Genomic DNA, 23,800 nt, shown 5'->3' with positions numbered 1-23,800 from the left:
ATGTACCATAACTTCTTTATATACTGAGTTTTTTTTTAAAGCAAACTGGCAAAGTGAGTCATGAGCAAGTTCTTCACAAATACCAAGCTTTCTGTAATAAAGCAGGTGGCAAAATGTTCTCTTCACTTGAGATATTAGGTTGCCACACTGAAATTGACTTGGACACCATCAATTAAGATAAATGTCCTTTAGATCATATTAGGGTCATGGTGGGAAACAACTGCTATGATGGAAACTATTTACATCATCATGGCTTACATTTAGCCATCCAACTAGGCTGACCATCCCTGATATCATTAATCCTGCTTAATCTCCCTGTTTCCCACCACACACACACACCCCGCCTTGGGAATCGAGCTAACTTTATAGAACCTTTTGAACTGCTCACACAGCCATGAAAAAAGAATCATTTCCAAGGTGCTCAAATTTCAGGGAAATGGCTCCTTAAATAATTTAATAAGAAAAGGGAAGCTTTGTAATAATTAAATTACATTTGATGGCACTTTTCAGTATTTAGTAAATATATGCTACTGGAATTGGAAGTACAAGGGCAAACTTGTCCCCTGTAAAGTTGAATATCTTTGTGTGGAATCTCAGAATTGTGGGTGCATAAGGGTATGTCCCACTCAGACATTCTCTGTAGTGTGTAATGGCTCATAAGAGCAAGAAATGCATCTGACTCAGTAATGTTTAATGAGTGAATTTATAAATACAAGAAGTGCTTTCTTGTATCGTACAACATGAAGAATATAGCCAATATTTTGTAATAACTGTAAATGGAAAGTAAGCTTTAAAATTGTATAATTTTTTTAATAAAAGAAAATATTCTTAATCACTAGAGTCAGAGAGATTAACATTTTTTAATTCTTTTATTAAAAAATGTAGTGCTTTCTGCCTTTTCCCACCGCAACTCCATTTCTGCAACCACAAATTTGGAGGTATATATACAATGAATAGCAGAGTTATGGAAGAAAGGAAAGGAGAGAAGCCTGGGCTGCTTTACAGCTGGTGAGCGTTAGTCTAACAGCACCTGTGGTTAACAGCCAGCAATGGTTCTGATTGATGGATGTTTAAGAAGGAACAATTGTTAAATATTTTGAATAAAACCACAGGTCATTTCTTTATTTAACCCATTTGTTCTGGGGCTAAGCACCTTCTACCTTAAGATATCCTTGAGATCAGAGCCAAACAGAATTCCTAAAGGTAATTAAGAGAAATTGAACTGAGCAAGAGAATGGACTATGGTCGTGGGTTACATCTATTCCAACTAGGCCCAGCCTTAGAGATTTCACTGGCAGAAGAACCCAACTAGGGAAAATTTTGATATAGGACAGGATAGTAAGTTAGAGTGTGTACCAGTTTGGGGGTCACCAGAGCTCTTTCACTAACTTTCTAATCAATTTAAGGGAAATCATTTCAGTAGGTTTTCAGTGAAAAATTCAGAAAACTTGAATTCTAGAATCCCTTCCAGTTCCATCATCTAATCAAATCAGGCATATTTTTTTCTGAAAGAGAATTTTTTCAATAGTGTGTGAAAGGACATGAGAACATGTATAAGAAGACTAAAATTGTAACCCTACAGTTTTAAATTCCTGTGGGTATTTATAGACGGTTTTAATGCTTGTATGCCATTGAATTCTACCTAAATATTTTAAAGTTTGACTTAAATACATACATCCTGCTTCTCTCAGGGGTGAAATCATAGGACTTTCATATTCCAGTGAATTCTTTACCACTGAGCCACCAGGGAAGCCTTGATACATATATATATGCTTCTAACTTACGAGTGGGCTTGAAGTCAATCAAATCAACGCGTCATGATCGGTGTATGACACCTGAAAATCGCAGTTTACATCCTGAGTTTCCTGGCATACTAATATGTAAATTGAATATATTTTTACTTTGGGGCGGGACAAGTATATTGAGCATTGTATGGTCAGGCTACTCAGGATGGTTATTTTCTTGCTTTCTGTACATCTCCTGCTTGACCAGAGCCTGCTTCTGTCACATGAATGTCCAGTCCCCTCATGATAGGACCTAATTAGTAACTGTCCACATGACTGCCCTCTGCCCTAGCTCCTGGTTTCCCTGGTAACCAAACCAACATGGTGACCAAAACTGGGGTCTCCTGCATTGCAGCCAGATTCTTTACCAACTGAGCTATCAGGGAAGCCCCACAACAGGTGCCAGGTGTTACAAAGGCCTACTGGAGCTGTAGAGCAATGCTAAATGGGCACCAAGTTCAGGAAGGGGCCTGAACTAAGCACTAGCATTGCCACCTGCCCCACAGGCTAATTAAAAGGATGAAGGGACTACGTAATAACAATTGAGATGGGAAAACTCTCTCTCTACATGTGAACACGTCCCAGGAGCACCCACTCCCATATTTACACCATGTTAACCCAGAGGCAACTGGTCAACACCATCCAAGTTCAACTGTTGACCATCTGAGGACTGCTGCCAGTGGTCGGTCAGGACAATAGCTTGCTTTTGGTCTTGCCATGGGATCTGCCCCCAGAAGAACACATTAGAATCACCCTGGGGCTGGCAGGTACGGCCCCGGTAGTTTGGGTTTGCTTCCTCGTGGGGAATAATATTAGAAAGGAGTTAAAAGGCTTCACCTGTCTTCTACTCAGCCCCACCTGAAACTACTAAAGGAATTAATTAGGGCACCATCATCTTAACGCTCGGTCCATTATACTGTCTCTCCAGTATTCAGCACCAGCTCTGGGAACTAGGGCTGGACAGGTGGGGTCATACTACAGGCCAAGACAAAAACCACAGCAGGGTGGTATTATCTCAGAATGTTCTTACTGCTTGTATTTTGCTTAATGGTCATATCTCCCCTGTACTGGGCCTGCTGAACATCTTACATTCTCTCCTTAGTCTAAGTGGAGGGAGTCTGTTCATGGACTGGGCGACAGTAGTGACCTCACTGTGAAGCGAGTTTGATTACTGGGTCCCTCTGGTGGGCTATAGTCCACGGGTTGCAAAGAGTCGGACATGACTGAGCGACTGTGCGTGCATTGCTGTAGTGAGATGACACTGTTATCCGCATCTGGGCTTCCAGATGAAGGTTGACCTGAAAAGCCCCTGCCTCCAAAGCTTGCCCGCCTCTTGGCTGCTGTTACCTGTATTGCATGGGTGGTGTTTGGTTGCAGCATGCCTCTGTAGGCCTGACCCCAGCGATATCACAGAAAAGGGGTAAGGCCAAGATTGTAGGGATCCTGCAGGGTATGTAGGGATGGAGCATATGGTCAGGCCACTCAAGATGGCTGCTCTCTTGCTCTCTATACATCCCTGCCGGACCAGGCTTTGTTTCTCTCAAGTGACCATCCACTCTTAATTATAGCCCTAATTAGTAACTGCCCACGTGCTTGCTCCATGCCCCAGCTGCTCATTTCCCTGGCAACTGAGACAACCTAATGTAAATTCCCCCCATAAGTGGTAGCCTCCTTCTCCCACGAGTAGCAAAGATCGCTGCCATGTCCTGCCTGCCATTTGCTGACAATGGTGGGATTTGTTCCAGGACCTCTGGCTTAAGATCCCCTCTCCAATGAACAGTTGATGTTTCCACCGTCGACTCCAGGCCCTTTCTTCGGTCTGAAGTCTTACAGGCCTACAGGATACAGCCCAACAGGCACACAGTGTGGATACTAAGTCAAACCAGAATATGTAAAATATGAGAGCAGTACAATCAATATAGTGTTAGATGCAATTATAACCACTCACCCGTATTTGAAACAGTTTTCACACAAATCCCCCTGAAGAAAGGAAATGTTTGTGTTTAAAATTTTTTTCACCCCTTTATTTTTCCATGTATAAAATTATCTGCAGGGAAATGAAAAACTGTTTATTTGTGACAAAGCAGCCTATTTCTGACTATTGTGCTCCTGAGTAGGACTGGTGAGTTGTTAGGTGACAAACACAAGTCTTACTGTGGAAGAAATTTATTCTTAATAGCAACTTGAAACTTGAAGAATTTGTAGGAAAGAAAAATACTCAAGGCTCTAAATAAACTATTTGAATAAAAGTTGGCTTTTGACTACCCAGAAGGCATGGCTATTAGTCCTTTACAAAGCACACATTTTATTTATTCATGCCCATGGAAGTGACTTTTTGTGGATGTTTCCAGTGAAATTTTCAGCAGTTCTTTTGATGCCGTGTGTTAAGTGAAGTCCACATTGATTGTTCTTGATTTCTCAGAATCTTTTATTGTGGTCCTGACATGTAAAGGGGGCTCAAGAATTTCTTAATGGGAGAACTTTAGACAACAACCAGACAACAATCTCTCCAGGTTGAGAGGAGGGGCAGTGAAACATGCAGTTGCATTTCCCTCTAAAAATACTGTTCTCTTTTTTTTGTACCTTTTTTTTTAATTGGAGAATAATTGCTTTACAATGTTGTGGTGGTCTCTGCCTTACATCAATGTGAATCAGTCATAATCATAATTATATATATATATATATATATCCCCTCCCCGTAGAGCCCCCCTGCCCATTCCACCCCTCTAGGTCGTCACAGCACGCCAGGCTGGGCTACCTGTGTTATACAGCAGCTTCCTGCTAGTTATCTCTTTTACACATTATAGTGTGTGTATGTGTGTGTGTATGTATGTGTGTCAAGCATACTATTCTTACTTTATATGGATTTTATTTAGGGTGTCTTGGGACACTGATCCTCAAGTCAGATCAACAGGGGAGAAAAAGGCCGCAGGCAATATTAGAGCTACATTAATTTAAATGTCTTTGTTACTTTTATATTTTTTAGGTCTTAAAAGACCGTTTTCAAAGGCCCAAAACGAAGTTCACACTTACACGCTGGTGCTTGACCCTCTTCATCTTCCTGAATGTAAGTGGAACAGAGTTATTTTAAGCTATGTTAATCAACAATGCTGAAACAGTAAGGTTGAGTATAATTGAGCAAGGGTAGACATTGTTCTCCAGAAGACAGACTATAATTTTTGTTAATATTTTGTTAACAATCTCCTCTTTACATTATTCAAGGAAGACTATTACTAACATTCCATGCCTGTCAATTTAATTTTAAGGGGATTTACATTTTATAATGTTATACATCAAAGTTTATGGGAATAATTGCTAATATAGTCCTTCCTTCTGTACCTGTCTGAATGAGGATAGTTTATTTTATTATGTAAGATAGCCGTGCTATTTTAATCTCCAGATAAAGTATAATATAATTTGCTAAAAGTAATCCAGTACTTGGAAATGCATGTATCTTCATGCCATTGGAAAGAAATTTTAAACAAGAATATTGTAGAAACTATTGGGATATTTTCTTTTGTCTGTAAATGTCTAAACCTTATATCATATTCTATAGATGCAGAGAGATTGATATATTTTATTCATATTGATATTGCTATTAATATCTCAAATGAAATCCTATGTGATCAACTATATGTGAATATTCCTGAATTTTGCTTCACAAATCATGCAACTAGACATTGATAGAAGAAATGATAAAGTAACTACTAGATAATAAGATAGTTTGAATATTATCCAATCATCTTTTTTTTTAGGAAAGACTAAACAAAGTCTTTTAACAAAGACTACAAAACTTTTGGTGTTTTTTTTTTTTTTTAAAAAAAGCTCACCTTTTAAAAACTCTTACCTAGTACATTTTAAAATTCAAAGATTGAAAGAATTTCATATATTTGCATGAGCATGACAGGTGCCTTGTGGTTTGTAGGCATCTTTTTACTAGCAAGCATGATTGCACAGGGCACTTAAATGGCTTTATGAGGTCTTCATTGTGACAAACAGAAATTTTGCTTCTGTTTGGATTATATATTTGATCTGGAGGATTTGTCCATAAAGTTTTTGATATATCAGTTTTCTTCTAAAACACTCATTATGTTCCACATTAATATTCTTCAGAGAAAAGGAAAATTTTTCATGACATTAATTACTCTAAAATGTCACTTCTTAGATACATCATTATGAAAAACCACTACCAATTTATTTACTGAATTCTACCAACCTGATTTCCAAATGGTCTTTAAAAATTATCAGTTTGGTTCACCACATTCCCTTAGCCTCATCTACATTTACCGAAGGCACTCACTTTCTCGTCTTATCACTTCCTCTTCTTGTGCAGTGCACAATAGGCTTAGAGCAGTGCTTGGCACAGTGTGCCCCAAAGATGCTAGTGAGGACGATGACAATGGCTACACCAACAACGAGGAAGACAGAGAGAAAGTAGGCTCTTCTGAGAAGCATTTGTTGTTCACTTAACTGTGTTCCCCAATTTGTGTTGAATTTATGACACCATGGACTGTAGCCCGCCAGGCTCCTCTGTCCATGGGATTCTCCAGGCAAGAATACTGGGGTGGGTTGCCATTTCCTGCTCCAGGGGATCTTCCCAACTCAGGGATCCAACCCAGGTCTCTTAGTCTCCTGCATTGGCAGGTGGGTTATTTACCACTAGCGCCCCCTGGGAAGCCCCTTATGATACATACAGGAGTTTCGTATAATGCTCAGGAAGAAAGTACATAGTCAGGCATCTGATCCCATCTGGAAGAAGCAGAGCTAACACTTGACAGACCTCTATTTTATCCTTTACTTTGAAAAGTATAAGTAACTGAAAACTACAAATCATCCTAACATAGACATTATCATTATTAAGAACAGTGACATGGAAAGTTGGTCATATCAACTTGTGAATTCTGGATGCATATTCCCGTTAGAACAGGTCTGTCTGTGACAATCTGTAGAAGCGTCCTTCAGGCCAGTAGCGTGGATCCCCACAGTCAGTAGTTTTGGACCATTTCTAAAGTTCTACACAGAACTGCTCTCTTCTTGTTCTCTCTCTGTTCTTCTGGAAACCACCTGTAACAAACAAGGAAGCTGATTGTCTTACGTCAAAGTAGGAATTGCTTAAACACACAGCCATTCAAATCAGATTGCTTTACTTCTAGAACCCATGACTAGTGTGAATGGAACCTCCTAGAATGTAAGCTCCATGAGGGCAGGGACCTTGCCGGTTTTGTTCTTGCTGCTGACTCTTCAGAACCTAGGACAGTGCCTGACATATGGAAGGCATTCAAAGTGAAAGAACACTGGTGTTTCCTCTGCGGAATACAGCTGTCAGTGGCAGCTTGGTGGTCGTATGTGTGGCGCCATCTACTGGAACCTTTAGGAGTGACATCACATATATGGCGACTAAACTGCTGCATAGGACAACAATTAAGAGGTGTTTTTCTGTTTGATTTTGGAAGCATCATGCAAGATGGCTTGAATGCAAAACTTCGAATGTCAGTCTTTATTCAGAAAAACATGTCCTTCATGTCTCATTTCTATCTTCATGTGAACATAAAATTATATATTTACATTCCAAAAACATATAGAATAAACATAACACATATAAGTGGAATATTGTTTTCACACCACTTGGTGGTTTAATCGCTACTGTTTATATTTTCCCTCCTTACTGCTGAAAATTGTACCACCTCACTAGCAATTTTTATCTCTGAAATCATCAGCAAACAGTTTAATATGTTCAATGAACCTGATGACATTTATGTTATTTTTCAGCAGTAGTAATTCCATGGTTGGAATTACATAGATGCCTGGAGAATCCCAGGGACGGGGGAGCCTGGTGGGCTGCCGTCTATGGGGTCGCACAGAGTCGGACATGACTGAAGCGACTTAGCAGCAGCAGCAGCAGCAGCAATGGTTATACATGTATATATGTCATGTATACATATATAACAGACGCCTCAACTTGTATGTTATTTTCAGAAGAAAATCACTGAAACATTCAGCTACCACTGGAAAAACTGCATTGTCAGTGCTCAAACATGAACCAGACCAGGAGCGGATTCAGGTTATTATGGCCCCTCTGAGGACAGAAGTTCTAATTGCTCATTCCCTCAGTGTTGAAACAATCTCCGTTGAACCATGTTACAGGAAGTTCACTGGAGTTTTGTTTCAACATTGGAGGAATGATAAGATGCTACTGTCGTCTACATGAACTACAGCTACTCTTTCAGATGGTCATGTCGCCATGATCGCTCGTGTTTAAGACTGCATTGAACCAAATAATGTTGTCATTGAAAATACAGGTTTCCACTTGCTATTCTTGCACATACTGCCTCCCCATGGCCTCCATGAATATCCAGCTAACACAGGAGCATTTAATGGGTTGTTCAGTCTGTTTAAAAATAGAATTCAGAATATTACTTTGGTCAAGCTTAAGCAAAATAGTTCCTAGTGTCTAGCATATCTAATATAAGTGACAGAAAAAAATTATATATGACATCATATTGTATTACAACATAATGATTTTCAGCCACATTGATAAAGGATGTGTACACCTTTAATCATCATTGTCGGTGTGTTCATTTCTTCTGTCACAGATTCTAGAGGCATTAAAATTAGAAATAATCCTAATACTTAGAGTGGTGTCAACTATATTTGCAGTAATATTCATATAGAGTTGTAACCATAATGTTACAACAATAATAAATATTCATCCTCTTTTGTTTGCAAGAGATTTCTACTCAGATGACTTGCTGATACTTCCACATCCAGTCCAAAAGAGAACTATCTTCTCCCCCAAGAAAGGCTTTCCTTTCTTAATGTCTTTTCTTTCTCCTCAAGATACTACTTTTTTTTTTTTTTCCCAGCTGTATTGGCTAAAATATCTAGGCCATTTGACTCTTATTATTCTCCATTCCTTATCAGGTATACTTAGTGCTTTTATTATTTGAAAAAGTGCTGAGGTGCTGTTTCTTGTTCCATCTTAAGGTGATGTAGTCCTTGCCTTGAGCTGCCTGACTGGGCTTCCCAGCTCTAATCTGATGCCTAACTCTCTTTTCACAACCTTCACTGGTCAAAAAACTGCAAGACATCTTTACCTCATCATGCTTTTAACATATTGGCTAAAATATCTTGAGCCTTTCATGTCCCAAAAGTTTTGTATTTGTTTTCATAGGGCTCTGTATTATCTGATTTTCCTTGATTTCAGTTCTTACCCTCAAACATGCTCCCCTCCAGTTTGATTTCTGTACAATTTCACACATGCCCTTTCCTTCCTCTGGGCTTACCTGTGTGCCTTACCTTCCATCCAGAAAGCCTTCCCTCTCCTCTCTGCCTGTGCAGACAGTACATATATTCAAGGTCCAATTCTACCTTGGATCTGTAGTCATTCCCATCTTTTCTTGCTCCATGCTCTGTCTCCACTATGAATCTTTATTGGTTAGCCTTTAGTGATAGACTATCTCATGGGACAGGATGCACTGTCTACACAGTGAGATATGCTGGAAAACAGTGAAGCTCTACCATGAATGTCCTGGGGTATATGGGGTATAAGGATATTTATTTTTGCAAGAATAGAGAAAAGTATATAATGCTATCTCTGCCATCAGTACAGTGGGGAAACTTCCATCTTAGAATAATTTAAACAGAATAAGGCCAATTAAAAGTGTTTCAGCAGGTGTGATAGAAAGCCAGGAGTATTTCTAACTTCAGAAAAGCAGAAGTCAATGTAGGTTGACACTTGCAAGTCTTCTCCAAAAAACTCCCCATGCAGAACATGGATATAAAAAAATTCCAATTCAAGCACAATCAAAACATCAGAGCCACGAAAGAAATTGAAATCTATCTAAACACAACTTAAGACAATTTGTCAGACATCCATCTTTTCAGATACCCAGACACACAACTTTGATTAATAGGACCTATGATGGTAATGAAAACTAACGGACTGACAAAATAATGTCAGCCTGCACTGAAAATTTAGAAGCACTAGGAAAATATTTAAGATTTACCTTAATTTTCAGCAGTGAAAATGAATTACCTTGTATAGGTCATCTGCTGATGAAACCAGTTTAAAGAGATTAAGGCAATTATCCAAAGCAGAATATTTCAAAAGAACATATTATGTTTGTTCTGTGGAATAAATGGGGTAAGTTTTTTGGCAGTGTGTGCAATCTAAGTACAAACAAATCAGTTGAAAGAATCCAATTAAAACTTATTTATTGCACTAATATATCTACTTTGAATAACATGATTCATGATTCTTAGGAGCTCCAAAGAAAACAAAGTTGATTTAATATTCATATTTTTTTGGAAATCAGGTTATTTATTTCTAAACTTTACATTGATAATAAAATTTTAAAAATCTTGTAATGAGGTGCATGGGTCTGTGTGGGTGCTATACATTTTCAGTGTGGATGGAATGAATGCAAAATATGAAAATTTTAGGTAGAATTTATAGATGAAATATAAATACACTTAAATTATAAAGAAAAAATAATCCTCGTGGAGATCGTGCATGATTGTTGCTTATAGAAGGAAAATAAATGTTTTCATACTTTTTGATCATTTCATTATGTATTCCCCTCTCTCTACTCTCCATAAGTAACTCCATTTCCTGTCTAATACAGCGCCCACTTCCGGTCCTTCCTGCCAGTTCAGATTCCACCTACTCTCCGACACTGGAGCCGGAGCCATTTCTCTTCCTTTTAGGAAAACAGCGACTGTTGCAGGCACAGCACAAATGCTTTGACCGAATGCAGAAGTTACCCCCCTACCAAGGAGAAGGTAAAAAGAAGGCTGTATGTGAATGTGTGTTTCAAACATTAGTAAAGGCTTATTTTCTTCTGGGGGTAAATATGTGTTAACTCAATTAATTTAATATGCCAATGTTTTTAACAGTGGCTTTCATACTGTGGTATGTTTGTGTATTTTATGCCACAGACATGCCTAGTTTATTTGCTCAGGTTCATCTGACTGCTTTTGGTTAACATCTGCCCTTAAGACGAAATTAAGTAGAGTAGCCCAGTAGTGGCTCAGCAGTAAAGAATCTGCCTGCCAATGCAGGAGACCCAGGTTCGATCCCTGGGTAGGGAAGATCCCCTGGAGGAGGGCTTGGCAACCCACTCCAGTATTCTTGCCTGGAGACGCCCATGGACAGAGGAGCCTGGTGGGCCACAGTCCATGGGGTCATAAAGAGTCGGACATGACTTTGCAGCTGAGCATGCACCCACGATAGAGCATATACTTTCACGAGGTTTCTTTCATAACATTTCTGGAGATATCACAAAGGAGAAATTTTGGAGGAAAGATTCGACATAGATGACAAGGAAGCCTTTTGAGGAATAAATGGAGAATATCCTACAAAAAAAAAAAAAAAGGAAATTCCCTTAGTAGTTGGAAAAGTTAGTACTTTTATTTTGTTGCTACTGCTGTTTTAATATTTCCATACCCGAGTGGAGAACCCCTGAGTAACCGTCTATGCCCTATTAAATCTCACTGAGGACTCTGGTTTTTGATAACTGCATTGTAATTTCTCTCTAACTGGCCAGGTCTGTACTGCAACCGCACCTGGGATGGCTGGGCCTGCTGGGACGATACACCCGCTGGAACGCTCGCTGAACAGCACTGCCCAGATTATTTTCCGGACTTTGATGTGGAAGGTAGAGTATTTCTTTTTGGTTTATGTTTTGCTATGAATCTTTAAGCATTTTTCCAGTTCCAAAAAGAAAATCAGATGCAAAATATACTACCAAATGATAATCTCTATGGTTTAGCATGTCTGAAACATTTCCACAAATGAAATATCCAGTTGTACAAAGATTGTGAGCTGCCCTTATTGTTTAAGTCAATGACCAGTTGTGCATGTTGGTCATAAATTCTATTAAATATTCAATTAAAAGGAACCATGTATATATTTTAAACATTTAATATTGAATTTTAATAAACATTGCAATTACTTTTTCTAAAACTGAACCATTTTTATTTACAGCTGAAGTTTTTGTAAAATTTTCCATTGTTTTCCATATGATGACTTATGCAAATCCTTGATCTAGAGTTTATGTGTACTGGGCTGGTGGAAGAAGCATAATGGGAATTTGATTGTAATGTTGAAAGTGATGTAAAACTCTCATGTGTAGGGAAGAGAAATGAGAAGGTAGTAACTCCAAACATTGACTAGATTTCTGTTCCAACAGCTGATGATTGACATATGCTCAGTAAAGAAGACTGGTACTGTTAACATGGATCAGACTAACCCAGCTCTCCACCCTGCCCCACATGAACAGCCAACAAATGTGTTAAGTTCATTAGTAACATCAAAGTCACTGTAATTATAAAAGTAACATAGGAGTGTTTTCATTGAATATTTTTTTTACTTTCCAAAACAGTTTCATACATATTATCTCCTTTTATACTCACACAATATTTTATATAAAATCAGAACTCAACCCAAGTCCTCTGAACTCCTACCTAACCCTTTTCTAAGCAAATGAAAAAAGCATTTGAGAAACAATATTTCTAAATCATTGTACAAACTTACGTAGGTTGAAGTGGTATTCAGAACTTTCAAGCCAGAACATGGTTTTTCTTCAGCCTTCAGTCTAGCCACACTGGTGGGGGACTTGCTTTCCTGCTTCCTCTGAGAATGAGTTACAAAGTTTGACCCCCGTGGGAGTGGAATTACAGTGGGGCACTTTTAAAACCAGTTCAGGCCAGCCACTTCTAGGAATTCTCATTTTGATTTAAGAGTTGGAATGTGAAGAGAGAAAGAGCATATCGCTCTTCCCTGCTCATCACTGCTGCTGCTGCTAAGTCGCTTCAGTTGTGTCCAACTGTGTGACCCCATAGACAGCAGCCCACCAGGCTCCCCCGTCCCTGGGATTCTCCAGGCAAGAACACTGGAGGGGGTTGCCATTTCCTTCTCCAGTGCATGAAAGTGAGAAGTGAAAGTGAAGTCACTCAGTCATGTCCGACTCTTCACACCCCCATGGGCTGCAGCCCACCAGGCTCGCCCGTCCATGGGATTTTCCAGGCAAGAGTACTGGAGTGGGTTGCCATCGCTCATCACTACCTTCCTGTAAACCCTAACTCAGTGCTATTTGATGGTGGTCCCCAGGTCTTTACTGACTCTTCCCAATAAATGATGCTTCATTAATCTTGATCTGATGACTGCCTTAGAGGAACCTGATTGGCAAAAAGAGTTGTTCTGTAATTGAGGATGCAAGGCCAGTTCCAAAGCAGCAATGGGCTGTTGCTGAAGTGGCCACAATTATTAACTAAAAGGCAACTTTAGGGTTAGCCAAACAGTGATTTCCAGGCATAGATCCATCTTTTCAGCCAGATTTTTAGATAGAACCCTCTCAGCGGGGGAACAAATCCACTTCAAAAGAAAGGCAATTCTTAAATACATCTGTATTCAACAAACTTAAATTCTTTAGTACTTTACCATTGACCCAAGCTGTATCTCGATGATCTGCTCAACAGTTTAATGAAATGACAGAGATTTCCTTTTAAACAAAATGCTTGGTTAAAAGGTAGGTAGATAATGACAGAGTGAATACCAGTGTTAAGATTCCAATGAGGCTGATAGAAAGAAAGAAAAAAAAGTGAAGCCACTCAGTCATGTCCGACTCATTGCGATCCCATGGATTGTAGCCTACTAGGCTTCTCTGTCCACAGGATTTTCCAGGCAAGAGTACCAGAGTGGGTTGCCACGTCCTTCTCCAGAATGAGGCTTAATAGGCTGAAGGAAAGTGCTAGAGTATAAAAAGTAAATCCCTGTTAGGAGGGATGTAAGGGCAAGAATCAAACACTCAATCAACAGAAAAGGGACAGAGCCAAGGTGGCCAGCATATGGTTGAGGACGATGATTCTCAACCCTGAGATCCTTGGGAATCAGTGAGCCTTTAAAAGGGCAGGTGTCTGGCATCTCTTGAGACTAATGGCACATGAATCTCTGAGGACTGGGTATGAGAATCAGGAGAGAGTTCCCCAGTGTGAAGGAAGGAAGCATGCTCCCCTCTTCATGGAGCAGTCCAGACTTGGACTATTTCAGAGGAAATGCCAACCTTCGAGCACATGCTGAGAGGCTCCAGGCTTGGGGGGACACAGCAGGTGTGGTGTGAATGGGGGTGTTTGGTTTAGAAAGGGAAGTCAGAGGAGACATAGCCTTCTGTCAAATATTGAAAGACTGGCCAGGTAGAAGAGGACAATTTCTTTTTTAAAAAAATAATTATTTAGTTTTGATTGATTGATGATTGTTTTGCTATATTGGTTTCATTTCTGTCATACCTCCACATGAATTAACCATAATATACATATGTCCCTTCCCTCTTGAACTCCCTCCACCTCCCACCATTCCCACCCATCTAGGTGATTACAGAGTCCCACTTTGAATTCCCTGAGTCATACAGCAAATACCCATTGGCTGTCTATTTACATATGTTAGTGTATATACATCCATGCTACTCTCTCCATTTATCTCACCCTCTCCCAGAAGAGGACAAATTCTTGATAGCTGCAACAGTTAGGACTAGGAAATGCCTAGATCCATGTAGCACAGTAGTAAAAAATCTGCCTGCTAATGCAGGAGACGTGAAAGACATGGGTTCGATCCCTGGGTCAGGAAGATCCCCTGGAGGAGGAAATGACAACCCACTCCAGTATTCTTGCCGGCGAAATCCCATGAACAGAGGAGTTGGGCAGAGTATAATCCAAGGGGTTGCAAAAGAGTCGGACATGACTGAACCGTGCACGCACACAGACTTGAGTTAAATCCAAATAAAACATATTTACTTCAGTGCTGCCCGTGATTGGAAGGTTCTCAGGGCAACCACCCTCCTCCATAGAACACATTGCCCCATGTAGCTATGTAACTTTGTAAAAACCAAATTATATTCATTCAAGAAAACAAAACTACTTCCTAACAAGATGTTAAAGATAAAATGCTGCATTACCAACCCCTTTTTAAAATTTGCAAATCATTAACTAAATCATTGACCAGTTTTCAACATCAATTTTTCTCTGCTGATTAGTGCTGACCCTTTTGGAAACTGTTGGTTTCCAGGGGTGGTCCTTTAAATAGTTTTTGTCCAATGACGGTCACAGCAAATTCACAATTTAAAATGTTTCTTAATATTGAAACAGATGATTCTAATAGGTGCTTTAAAACTCCTTTGTTGGGGAAAAAAATTGGGGTTTTGGTCCATTTTAAATCATTGTTGGAGTAGACATACAAACAAGTCTACAGTTTTCAGTTTAAAACTTGTGCTGAATTTGGTAGTATGTGTTTCAGTCATACAATGAAAAATTGTGAATTTTACCTGAAAAACTGCCAAAGATAAAATAATTTTCATACTAGCTCATAGCAGGTTGATTTGACTAACCAAAACTTCTAATAGAAAATTATTTTAAATGTTATCAGATCTTGATAATAATTCACCAAATACATTTTTTTACCGTGAATTGTTTCCTTAACCTTTAAAACAGTAACAAATATTAGTATACAATTCTGATTTCCATATTCCTGTGTTTTAAAAAAACACAAGAAGTCATATGTAAACGGTTTTCCATAAGCTTTACAATGAAAAACAATGCTACAAAAATATTACTGCTATGAAATTATCAAAAATCAAAACTATGTCAGGGTTGCAAACACACTGATAAAATCTTCTTTCATATTTTACCAATTTACCATTCAGGGTTGCTCTGTGATCTCTAAGGCAATAAACATGTTGCAGAGGCACTTTGGAGAGCTAGAAAAAGGTGAATAACTCAGAATAAGTTTGGCAATGTAAAACGGAGATAGCAATGCTTCACCTCGCTTTGCTGAAGCTAAATTTAAGCAATGCATATTAAAGCATCGTGTGTGGTGCATGGTTCCTGGTTGTTTTTATTGACTTCTACTCACGTTCAGGTTCTATAAAGTGATTAACCCTTTGCAATGGCTCTTAAGCTTTCATTTATTGTTTTCCCATCTTGCGATTTTGAGATAGTAATAAGTTCTGTTTCACTAACAGAAAAAGTGACCAAGTATTGTGAGGAAGATGGGGTTTGGTACATGCATCCTGAGAGCAACATTTCCTGGTCCAACTATACCATGTGCAACGCTTTCACCCCTGAGAAAATGCAGGTAGGTTCTACTGCACATTTCAGTATTGGAGGAAAATGCCATTATCTGTACATGGAAATGCATGCCTCATGGTAAAACACCTGCTACCAAGAAGCCAGCCTGTTTTGTAGAAGGAAATCAGATAATGACCTGTCAATTCTGAGGAGTTTAGAGAGTGGCACTGGAGAAAACGATGCTTTACTTCTTGGTTGGCACTCAGTGATGGTTCCCTGAGTGTGTGGAATAGGCCATTTATGGCAAGGGGAATGTGTCCATGGAGCAAATGATGGGGTTCCCTGCAATACCAGACATTAGGCAACATTTTCAAGAACCCCCTGAGCAGTTCTCTTCGGGAAGGGTTCCAGAACTACAGATTTCTCTGCAAGTCACCAGCTAACAATTGACCACCCTCTGTCCTGAGAGGTCCATGACAGTTTTGCTATCAAGCCTTGAACAGACTCTTGAGGATGGAGCTTCTCATCAGCCCACTGATATGAGTGCAGCTGTTTATTTTTGTGGAAACCCATTCTAATTTGTTACTTCTTGTGTCTTACATTAAATGGCTTTATTATCTCTGCTTAGAAACACTGAAGCCAGTGGGGCAGGTGGTGGGAAGTGGCGAGTAGGTAACTAGCCCCTTCTTCAGGTTCTTCAGAAATCTGAAAAGATCACCATATCTGCCACCAGCCTCCTGTCCCCATGGGCTGGGGACACCACGGGTCAGCGACCCATAACACAGGGCTCCTCTGGGCAGCCCTGGTGGCTGAAGAGGAAACCTATTCTTTCCTTCAAGGATAGGCCTGTATGCTAAATAATTACTAATTCGGAAGGTACAGAACCATCAGTGCTTTTATTTTCTATAAAGCTTTCAAGTATAGAAAACTTTCCTGTTGTTAAAACAGAATAAAAAACAATTAAACAAGATGAATAGATAGCTTAAAGACCATATGACTAGAGGGACATCTCGGCACAGGCCAAGGACACCAAAACCAGTTATAGCATTTTGTGTAAAAGTTTTTCATGTATCTTGGGTCTGTTTTTCCCCCTTGATTAGTCTTGCTAAGAGGTATTGACATTATTTTTAAGAACTAGGTTTTGTCTTTGAGCCACTCAGTATTTATTCAAGTTCTCTTTGTCATTTAAGTTTAATTTTCTTTAGATAGAAATTTAGGTCATTGACTTTCGATCTTCTCATATATGCATAGTCTGTAAACTTCCCTCTGTGTACAACTTCATCTGTATCCAGAAAGTTTTGGTATGTCATTGTGAGTTCTTCTTTGATCCAATGGTCATTTAGAAATACATTTTTACTTTTTAACAATATGAGGGTATTTTTTAAGTTATCTTTTTATTAATGATTTCTAGAGTATGATGGTCAGTGAATATCCAACTTAAGATTTGAATTGAAATATATTCATTTGCTTTACTGACTAGTATATGTCAATTTGGATATCCTTTGTGCTTTTGAAAAGAATGGGTATTCCGTAGATGTTGTGTGAAATGTTTATTGTATGTGAATTAGTAAAATCTGTTGATCATGTTGTTCAAATCTTCAAATCTATAGATTGATTTTTCCTCCCTGGGTTCATTCTATTGATGACTAGGAGTTGTCAGTTTTTGCTTATGCTCTCTGTGGCTTACATTCATATTATTAACTGCACAGAAATTTAGTATTGCTGGGTCATCCTGACTTAATATCTAGAGTTTTATAATTTCACACTGGTTTTCTTGTGGTTAGTGTTTACCTGGGTCATCTTTTCACAACCTTTCAGATCCAATATTTCTGTATGCCTGGGCTAAATGATGTTTCTTACAGCAGCATATAATTGCTTTAAAAATTGTCTAGTCCAACCACATCATTTTAAAGATGAGGACTTCTGCAGTCTGGGAAAGTAAAGTGACTGGACCTGAGAGTCACACAAATACTTAATGACGATACTCTGAGTAAAGAACACTCTGATGAACCCAGTCTTATATTCTTCCCACCATGTCATGCATATTCTGGTTTAACATATTCTTATGATATCAGTTATGATAGTTAATCCATTGATCCAGTTTATAATTCAACATAATTTAATTCTCTGAAATAGTTATAATTATAGTAGTTTTTTTAAAAGGAGAAAAACAGGTGTCAATTTACATTACTTAACAATAGAAACTATTTCCCCTCTTCTATAATAATTCATTCATGTATCTGTCTTTGTAACTGCGTTGCTTTTCTCCCTGTGGTTGCAGAGCGCATACATTCTGTACTACCTGGCTATTGTGGGTCATTCGATGTCGATGGTCACCTTGGTGATTTCCCTGGTGATTTTCATGCTGGTTAGGTATGTACACTTACAGCATCCGCCTTGTATTTTCTCTTAGGTGCTAAAATAAGTGGTATACTGCAAGAGTGTTGGGCACGAGAAAGTCTGCAGATGACATGACACGTGACACTGGGAGTCTTGGAGTAGCAAGAAAAATGAAATTAATTAAAAATATGCTTTTAAACCCTATCCTTGAGGAAAAATAGGATGAATTCATATAATTTTCAAAAGCAATACACCTCCTTCCCAAAATGAAATAATCCTGTGAGCCTGCAGATACACTACATTAACATGGTCAAGTTCCACTTACCGGCTAAGCTGCCACGAAGCATTGAGGAAAGAATCTTCCTCCTTTTTTTTTCCCCCCACTCTGAAATATGGAGGCCATGGCCACAAGTTCAAACACAGCCTGCTTAACTGGGAGTTGTGTTGTAAGTGGGTTGGGCCACAGGAGAAGTGGGGCTGGGAAGGCTCCAGTCGTGTGCACCCATGAAAGGAAGTCTCTTTGGCCTTGACTCACTCGGCCAGAGTCAAGGGCAGTTTCTGGAAGAGCATGGCCTGTTGTCAAGTGTCAGGTTTTTGCCCCTGCACCCCTACCATTGTTAACTGAAATTCTCTTCTAAGAACTGTAAGAAACAAAATTCCAATGAGGGTCTCTATCCGGAGATTGTGTCCCTACACATGATTGCATTATCTATTGCAAAATGGTTAAGTTCATTTAGACACTGATTTTACACTAATAGAGAATTTAAAACACTGATTGTATATTTTTTGAAATGACCACAATGTATGTGAGATAGTAACGTATCTCAAACATAAATTTGGTCCTAAAAACGTCCTAAATTTAGTGTCATTTCTATAGGTCACGCTCAGGAGGCACTATGGTACTCTTTCATGAGAATTCTAACTTCTACACTATCATGGTATTTCCTTCCAGTGGTATCATACAAATGACTAAGAAAACCTCATAGACACAGACTACAAATAATTCTCCACACTTAAAAGATGTGAGATATAATTAAATGTAGAGTGATTTGTATACAGAATAGCAGAATCTGAAATTGACTTTTGTTCACATATTGCCATAATAATGCTAGACAAAATTAAACCAAAGGCTCACTTGTAAAATACACCCTTAATATAAGTATTATTTTTCCTTGATCCTGTTTTTAATCTTTGTCTATAACTTACATCATAATCGCATACTATATATGTCTACATCTTATATCATCAAAATTTATGTTGACTAAGCAATATAACTGAATAGCAACTTTTTGTTAATTAAATAGCAAATAATAGTATAAATAAGCAGAAAATGAGTTTCTTCCTCATATAGTTGAACAGGAGGAAGACTGATAAAGCAACAAGACATGAGGGATTAATTACTCAAATAATTTTTTCAATTATAATGATTCAGAATACAGCGGAGTAAACTCATGGCGTGATTCATCTTTGAATGTCTTCATTTTTCAACTACGCTTGACCACAATGCAAAAAATACATCACCATGGCTCTCATATTACATTGATTAAAAAGTCTATCACTGAAAGTCTCTTCTTTCATTTTTCTTAATATAACCATAAGAAAATTCAAAGAAAAGGCCCCACATTTGCAACTGTGCGACTAAATGTATGCAGGACTTTCAAGATGAAAAAAACAATGTCAAGGGAACATTTTCCTCCTGTCACGTAAATGAGTGATGAGGTATGAGAACCAAATCAGCAAAGAAAGTAAGGATGTTCTTTCAGTAATTATTTCTCTGTTAAACCACTAAAGATGGGTGTTTAAAAGTGCAGCACATAAGCAAAGTGAAATGTTTCTCAATTCCAGTTAGTCCCAAAGCAAAATTAATCTGGTAAATTCTTTGAGAGAGTGTGAGGGCAGACTGTCTAGGAAGCACCAAGTTTTGCCCTTACCAGCTCTTCTTTCAAGAACCTACCAAAGAGCAAGTCTTGGGAGAAAAAACATATCTTATTGAGGCAGAATCTGGATGCAGTGATGGGAAGAAAAACTGCAATACCATGTTCTCCAGGACACACACAGTCAGAGGCGACTAGGGTATGAAGAACACCATGTTCAAGTCCAAAAGCAGTCACGTCTGAGTTTATACCTGTCCTTAATCTTACCTTAAATTTCCCCAAACTAAAAATATCAAGGCTATCTGTTTTCCTTAAAGTACATTTCTGGGAATTCCCTGGTGGTTAGAAGTCCATGCTTCCACTGCCAGGGGCATGGGTTTGATCCCCGGTTGGGGAACTAAGATCCCCACAAGTCATGCAGCATGGCTAAAAATAAGTAAAGTACGTTTCTGATTCTTCACATTTTTTCTTACATTTGGATTTCAGAAATTCAAAATGATTGTGAAAATAAAAGGTAACTGATCTATAACAACATTTTTCTCTTTTAGAAATATTTGCCTAGATTTTTTTCAAACACTCAACATCACCCTTGTGATGTTAACTGGACATTATAACGGGAGGCTTTACAATTTATGTACTTTAATGGCATCATCAGTGTGAAACTTGAGCAAGATCTAATCATCACTCCCCTGCTTAATTCTGCATGCCCAGGGTTGAGTTATTTAGCAAAATCCAAATAATCCATTTCATAAAACTTTCGTGAAACCAAAATGAGAAGTTACACCCAGCTCCACTTCTGAGACCTAATGCCCTATTTACAGTCATCCCATTGAAATCTCACTCTAATTTCGGAAAATGTGCTTTCTAGGGTCTATAACAAGGAATAACTCTGCAGGTGTCCTACTCAAACCAGCAGGCCAGGAAGGCCAAGAATTTAAACTTACTGAGTATATGGGAGCCTGTAGAACAGCCAACACTTGGTGAAAAATCCTGAGACATTACTCAGAATGAGATCATTAAGGCATGCCACTAATCTTAATGTGATTTTATTCTGAGCGTGCAGAAGAAAAAAGGCAGGACTATGTAACTCTGAGACAAACAAGAATTATGTTCCCTGTGCTGTTGGGAGTGAATGTATAAATGTATATAAAGTCTTTGTTATTTTAAAAGAACAAAATTGAGCTTCTATGCCCTCTTCAAGATAAAGGAACATCTTTTCAGTGATTTAAATCATAGAAAAGGCAACACTGAAGATCTTAACTGAATAAAAATGGCAGAGTTAAAAGAATTTCAGGATGATATGCTGGTTACCTCTGATCCACCAGTTTAAGGTTGAAGATAGCCCCGTTAGCTTGACATTTGTTTTAGGACATTCACTGGGAAAAATAGGAGCAATACCAGGGAGAAGAATTAAATAGAAACATCAAATTAGTTAATCAAGACTCCTTACTACTAGATGCCAAGAGTAAAAGTCCGTAAGAGAGTTAAAGTAAAAATACCCTTGGAGAAGACTGGCTTATGACAGTCACGCAAGTGGACATTTGTGGTTGTTTTCTGATTATTTCAAGCAAGTTTGCAATAAATTCACTTATCTCTTTAGTACCATTTCTAATTTATCAACTTACATCTCTGCAGAACCATTCTAAACACTGAAACATCTCACTGATTTCTCTTAAGGAAGGTCCAATAATAGAACATTCATTAACCTCCATTTTGACTGCGTAGTATCCATGCATTGCTGATTGCTAAATGTTGTGAATATCAATTACATATACCTCTATATACCAATTATATAATTATATAGAGGTATATACCATTATATATTGGTATATAGAGGTATATGTTGAAAGAGGAGTGTCTTTGTGGCATTCCATTCTCTATATTACATTGGCTACATTGGCGAAAAAAAAAGGCGGGGGGTGGTTTCCACTGGGAGCTCCAAAAGGAATATTGATTCCTCTATTACTCAGTATTCCCTGTTATTCTATTTCACATCTTCATAGAGGATGGATAGATAGCTCTTTGTCTTGTATAGTATCTTATTATCATCTCTGGCTATTCCTCCAGAGAAACCATTAAATCGATGGCTGCAAAAATAGCGTCCTTTCTCCCAACTCACTCCAAAGATAACTGTTGGTCATGTCTTGGCACATGTTCACTCATAGACCAGTAGTAATAAGGAAAAGAGGCAGGAATCACAATCGAAAGGGAGTTCCTTAAGGGAAAAGATTTTGTGCTAAATTCAAAGATAACTAAGTCCCGAAAGATGTATAATGTTTTGAATTTTTCTAAGAGTTTTAACATTCTCCTCCAGTCTGTTTCCCATGCCCTTCTTCCCACATTCCTCTTGTTCATCATTAACAAGGTATGATACCTAAGTAAATGAAAACTTTTAAAATTGACCCTTGTCCCTGTGATATCAAACTGATTTATACAATCTGTAAGACTCAAGGCAAATATTAAATACCTTCTCATACAGCTTCAAGATCCCCCCAAGCACACAAACACATACACAAGATACCAGTAACTTGGAACAGCTTCTAATGTGAAAGAGTTATACCAGGTAAATCAAAAGTATGAAAGTGACCTGTGGCTTCAGCTTTAAAGTGTGGCATCTTGAGATTCGTATGAAACTAAATCAGTATCTCATCATCAGATGTGAATGACACCTTGGCTGGGACAAGACAGGAGTAGATGATGTTGTCTTGTCCTCTCGCTCTTGGAGAAGTTATAGTACTTACGGTTCCCTGTCACTCAAGAGTAAGCAATGTCCTGTCCATCTGAATACTTATTTTTTTTTTTATCAAGAGGAATAAAATAGAGCTAACATCTGGTTCATGCTATTTCCACTAAAGCCATTACAGGTCGGACAGGAAAATGACCACTTCTCTCGTGTTCGTTCAGGCAACAGGATATTTGTATTGAGAACAATTAAACACATCATTCCTTAAGTTCAAGTAATCCTCTTGAATATCCTATACCTCTCTTTCAGAACATTTATTATAATAGTAAATAATTACGTAATATATAAGGTCCCTGAAGGCAGCAGCTGTTTTCTCCACCCATATATCCCAGGCATCTTCAAGAAGGTTTGAAGCAGAGTGGATGCATAGTAATACATGTTAGATTATTAAAAGAATTTTAGTAAATTTAAAGCACCTTCAACTCACTTCAGAAAGCAGATCGTAAATGTCAAATAAGTGTAATAAAATTTTTAAGACTCAATGAGCAGAAATTATATTGAAATCTTCAAGAAACAGAGACTTGTTTCTTGAAGAACTTGTTTCAAAGTAAGTCATATTCTTACTTTGGAACCTAACAGTTTATCCAGCTTTAAGCCATCATTTTCTCATTGTGTGCCTAGTGTAAATAATACATTTACATAATGTGAACAACAGGATAATGTCCAATATTAGTCAATTTAAGAATCTAGCAAATGTTCAGTATGATACAAAGTGTGAAATATGAAATCATCTGACATTTGATGTTAATTCTTTGAAGTACTGGGAACCTGTTCAGTGGTCATGGCTCACAGAAGAAAAGTGCCATTTTGTAAAGATTTTTAGTGCAAAAAAAAAAGAGTAGTAAGCCCTACCACATGCCAGACCCTCTCCTCCTAGGTATACAAAACAAATATCTTTATCAGTAGGTGCCCTGGGAAGGGATAGGCTACAGCTCCAGGATTCTTGGGCTTCCCTGGTGGCTCAGCTGGTAAAGAATCCGCCTGCAATCTGGGAGACCTGG

The 23,800-nt window shown here is 38.4% G+C and overlaps 1 protein-coding gene across 1 annotated transcript in view; it reads left to right on the top strand.

Annotated features, from left to right (window-relative positions):
- Positions 1–23,800, top strand: part of CALCR (calcitonin receptor) — a 109,391-nt gene that overhangs the window by 61,545 nt on the left and 24,046 nt on the right. The window contains exons 2-6 of the mRNA XM_052638566.1: positions 4,771–4,851; positions 10,409–10,565; positions 11,330–11,440; positions 15,797–15,909; positions 18,124–18,215. Coding sequence (XP_052494526.1) covers positions 4,771–4,851; positions 10,409–10,565; positions 11,330–11,440; positions 15,797–15,909; positions 18,124–18,215 — 554 coding nt within the window. The remainder of the gene's footprint in view (positions 1–4,770; positions 4,852–10,408; positions 10,566–11,329; positions 11,441–15,796; positions 15,910–18,123; positions 18,216–23,800) is intronic.

The sequence above is a fragment of the Budorcas taxicolor genome, chromosome 4 (genome assembly GCF_023091745.1).
Source record: "Budorcas taxicolor isolate Tak-1 chromosome 4, Takin1.1, whole genome shotgun sequence".
Lineage (NCBI taxonomy): Eukaryota > Metazoa > Chordata > Mammalia > Artiodactyla > Bovidae > Budorcas > Budorcas taxicolor.
This window is presented reverse-complemented; position numbering and strand designations above follow the sequence as displayed.